Here is a 2,360-nt window from a genome sequence, read left to right on the forward strand (position 1 = left end):
TCCTCACAGGACTTGGTCTCCAGACCCCTCACCATCTTTGCACAGGATTGTAACACAAAGACTGAATTATCTAGAGCTCCTGTAGTACCTAGAAAAATGAGTTGTGCTCTCAAGTCCCTCAATACAAAGATGACCTCAGTGTTGCCTTAAGCTAGTTGCTCTCCCCCACCCCCCAGCAAGATTGTATTTCCAGCCTACACTACAAGGTTGTTGCAAGAATTACTGTGAAAATGCATATTAAATACTTTGAATCCACTAGATTATTATTGAATTATCAGATTCAGCTGGTACACACGGAATTTAAATACAAAAAATCGCTAGTGCAATTGATTTAAGTACATACACCCTGCCTCAGGTTAAGGTAGGGTACCTGAATTGACACAGATCAACACCAATGATTTTAGTGAAAGTAAAGAAGAATAAAGAAATCAACTCAGCTAAATTAGGCACAACTGAATCCCACTGAAAGCCAGGAGGTTTAAGATGATCAAGGCTTTGTTAAATTCAAATCTGAAAGTACTTTGGGAAAAAATATTTTGCTTTTGACTGCAATCAGGCAGGAATACCCAAAGAACCCAGTATCATAAGGAAATGTATTTTAACATATCAACATAAAAAACAGAGAATGACACACAACTAAGCTACTATCTTTTTTGTCCACCAACCATACTGAAAGCATTTTGCTTTTATTTGGCTCTATCAGGAACAATAAAGCCAAAATGGAGCACTTTTGTACCCATGTAACACCAAATTGGAGAATTACACTTGTGCTTGACATTCCCACTGAAATCAATGGGACTTAAGTGTAGCTCACGTGGGCACGATGAGGCCCATGGCTCTCATAGATCAAGTTGCCCATATCTCCTTCACCATAAGTGCTTATCCCACATGCACATCCCATTAATTCATGATACTAGGAAAGCATTCTAAGTTCAGCACCAGCTTCCCTTTGGCTGTTCATGATGAACCATTCTCTCTAAATGCCAGATTCCTCACACAAAGTCATTCTAACATTGTTCTGAGCTCTTATGTGCTTTATTTCAAGAGACAAGCGGATAAATGCCTTAAATCCTCCCATGAAACCTTCAGAGGGCAGCAACAGCAGCAGATTTTTGCTTTGGGGCTGTCTTTTTATACTTCCCCTGTCTGTTGCAATTACAGATAACGGTAATGGAGGCAGTCAACTTCCTAGATGCCTCATTTTACATGACATGGTTCCTCTTTCTTTCTTTTTTTAAAAAAAAAACTGCTGACCAAGAAAAACCAGGCCAAAACAATTTTTGGAAAACAAGGTTAAACCAAAAAAAATGCTTTGTTAATATAAGGTTGATACCAAAAGTGACACACTCTTGGAGCAGAAATAATGGAAAAACAGAATAGCAGCCCCCCACCCCACCTCACCTCACATAATATAGTACCATAATCAGAAATGAAATACTTTAGCCAGCTTTTAATCATGAGAGCAGGATGGTAATGGAAATACAGGGTTTTATGTTTTTTATTATTATTATTTATTAAACATGCCCTTTCTCCCTCCAGGTCATGAAAATTCTACAACTGAGATCTTCATCTCTGAAAAAGATTATAGTTTCCCTCCCAGAACTCCACAGGAGTCTCTCTGTGCTTGTTTCTTTACTTTCTCTCGCACACTTTCTGGCAAGCCCTGCCGCAAAACATGCCTCCGAAATTCGCATCCTTGCCACTCTTTGCCCAGCTCCGCCAATCCTCGTGGAAGAGGTATCAGCTGACAAAAAGTGCAAGCAAACGCCAACAAAAGTGACAGCCCGGAGGCCCCCTGCATTGGAACAAAGACCTTAACCAGGCGATTAATACTGCGGGAGGAGGACGGAGAGAGGAAGCGGCTGGGAGCACAACAACGGCCACGCAGAGCCCCGGAAAGAAGGCGCCCGCCCGCCTGCCTCACTTTACCTGGGACATCTGAGGTCTCAGGTTGATCTCCTTGAGGTTGATGGAGTGCGCGCGCAGATTGTTGAGCAGCTGGCAGAGCAAGACTCCATCGCGGAGGGTCTGGGCCAGGTCGAACACCTGCGCCGTGTCCCAGGTCACCCGGTGGTTGACCGGCAGCACCCGGCACTGGATGAGCCAGTGGGCGCATTGCTTCCAAGGCTCCATCTGCGCCGGCGAGGAGCCCCGAACTCGAAAGTCGCGCACGGCTGCGCTCCCCAGCCGCCCCTTCTCCTCCTCCGCCGCCTGCCGCACCGACTCTTCCTCTCTCGGTCCCTCGCGCACACTGCCGAGAGCAGCAGCCCGAGAGGCTGCGCGTGCAGTTTCCCTCCTCCTCCTTCCCCCCCAGCAGAGAGGTAGGGACGAGAGAAAAAGCAGGAAGCCAGGGCGCGTGC

The 2,360-nt window shown here is 45.8% G+C and overlaps 1 protein-coding gene across 1 annotated transcript in view; it reads right to left on the minus strand.

Annotated features, from left to right (window-relative positions):
* The window catches only part of VAV3 (vav guanine nucleotide exchange factor 3), a 120,288-nt gene extending 118,134 nt beyond the window's left edge, over nucleotides 1-2,154 (minus strand). The window contains exon 1 of the mRNA XM_015409591.1: nucleotides 1,930-2,154. Coding sequence (XP_015265077.1) covers nucleotides 1,930-2,133 — 204 coding nt within the window. The 5' untranslated portion in view covers nucleotides 2,134-2,154. The remainder of the gene's footprint in view (nucleotides 1-1,929) is intronic.
* Nucleotides 2,155-2,360: the final 206 nt, after the last annotated feature.

Source organism: Gekko japonicus, unplaced genomic scaffold, assembly GCF_001447785.1.
Source record: "Gekko japonicus isolate JY-2015 unplaced genomic scaffold, Gekko_japonicus_V1.1 scaffold2073, whole genome shotgun sequence".
Lineage (NCBI taxonomy): Eukaryota > Metazoa > Chordata > Lepidosauria > Squamata > Gekkonidae > Gekko > Gekko japonicus.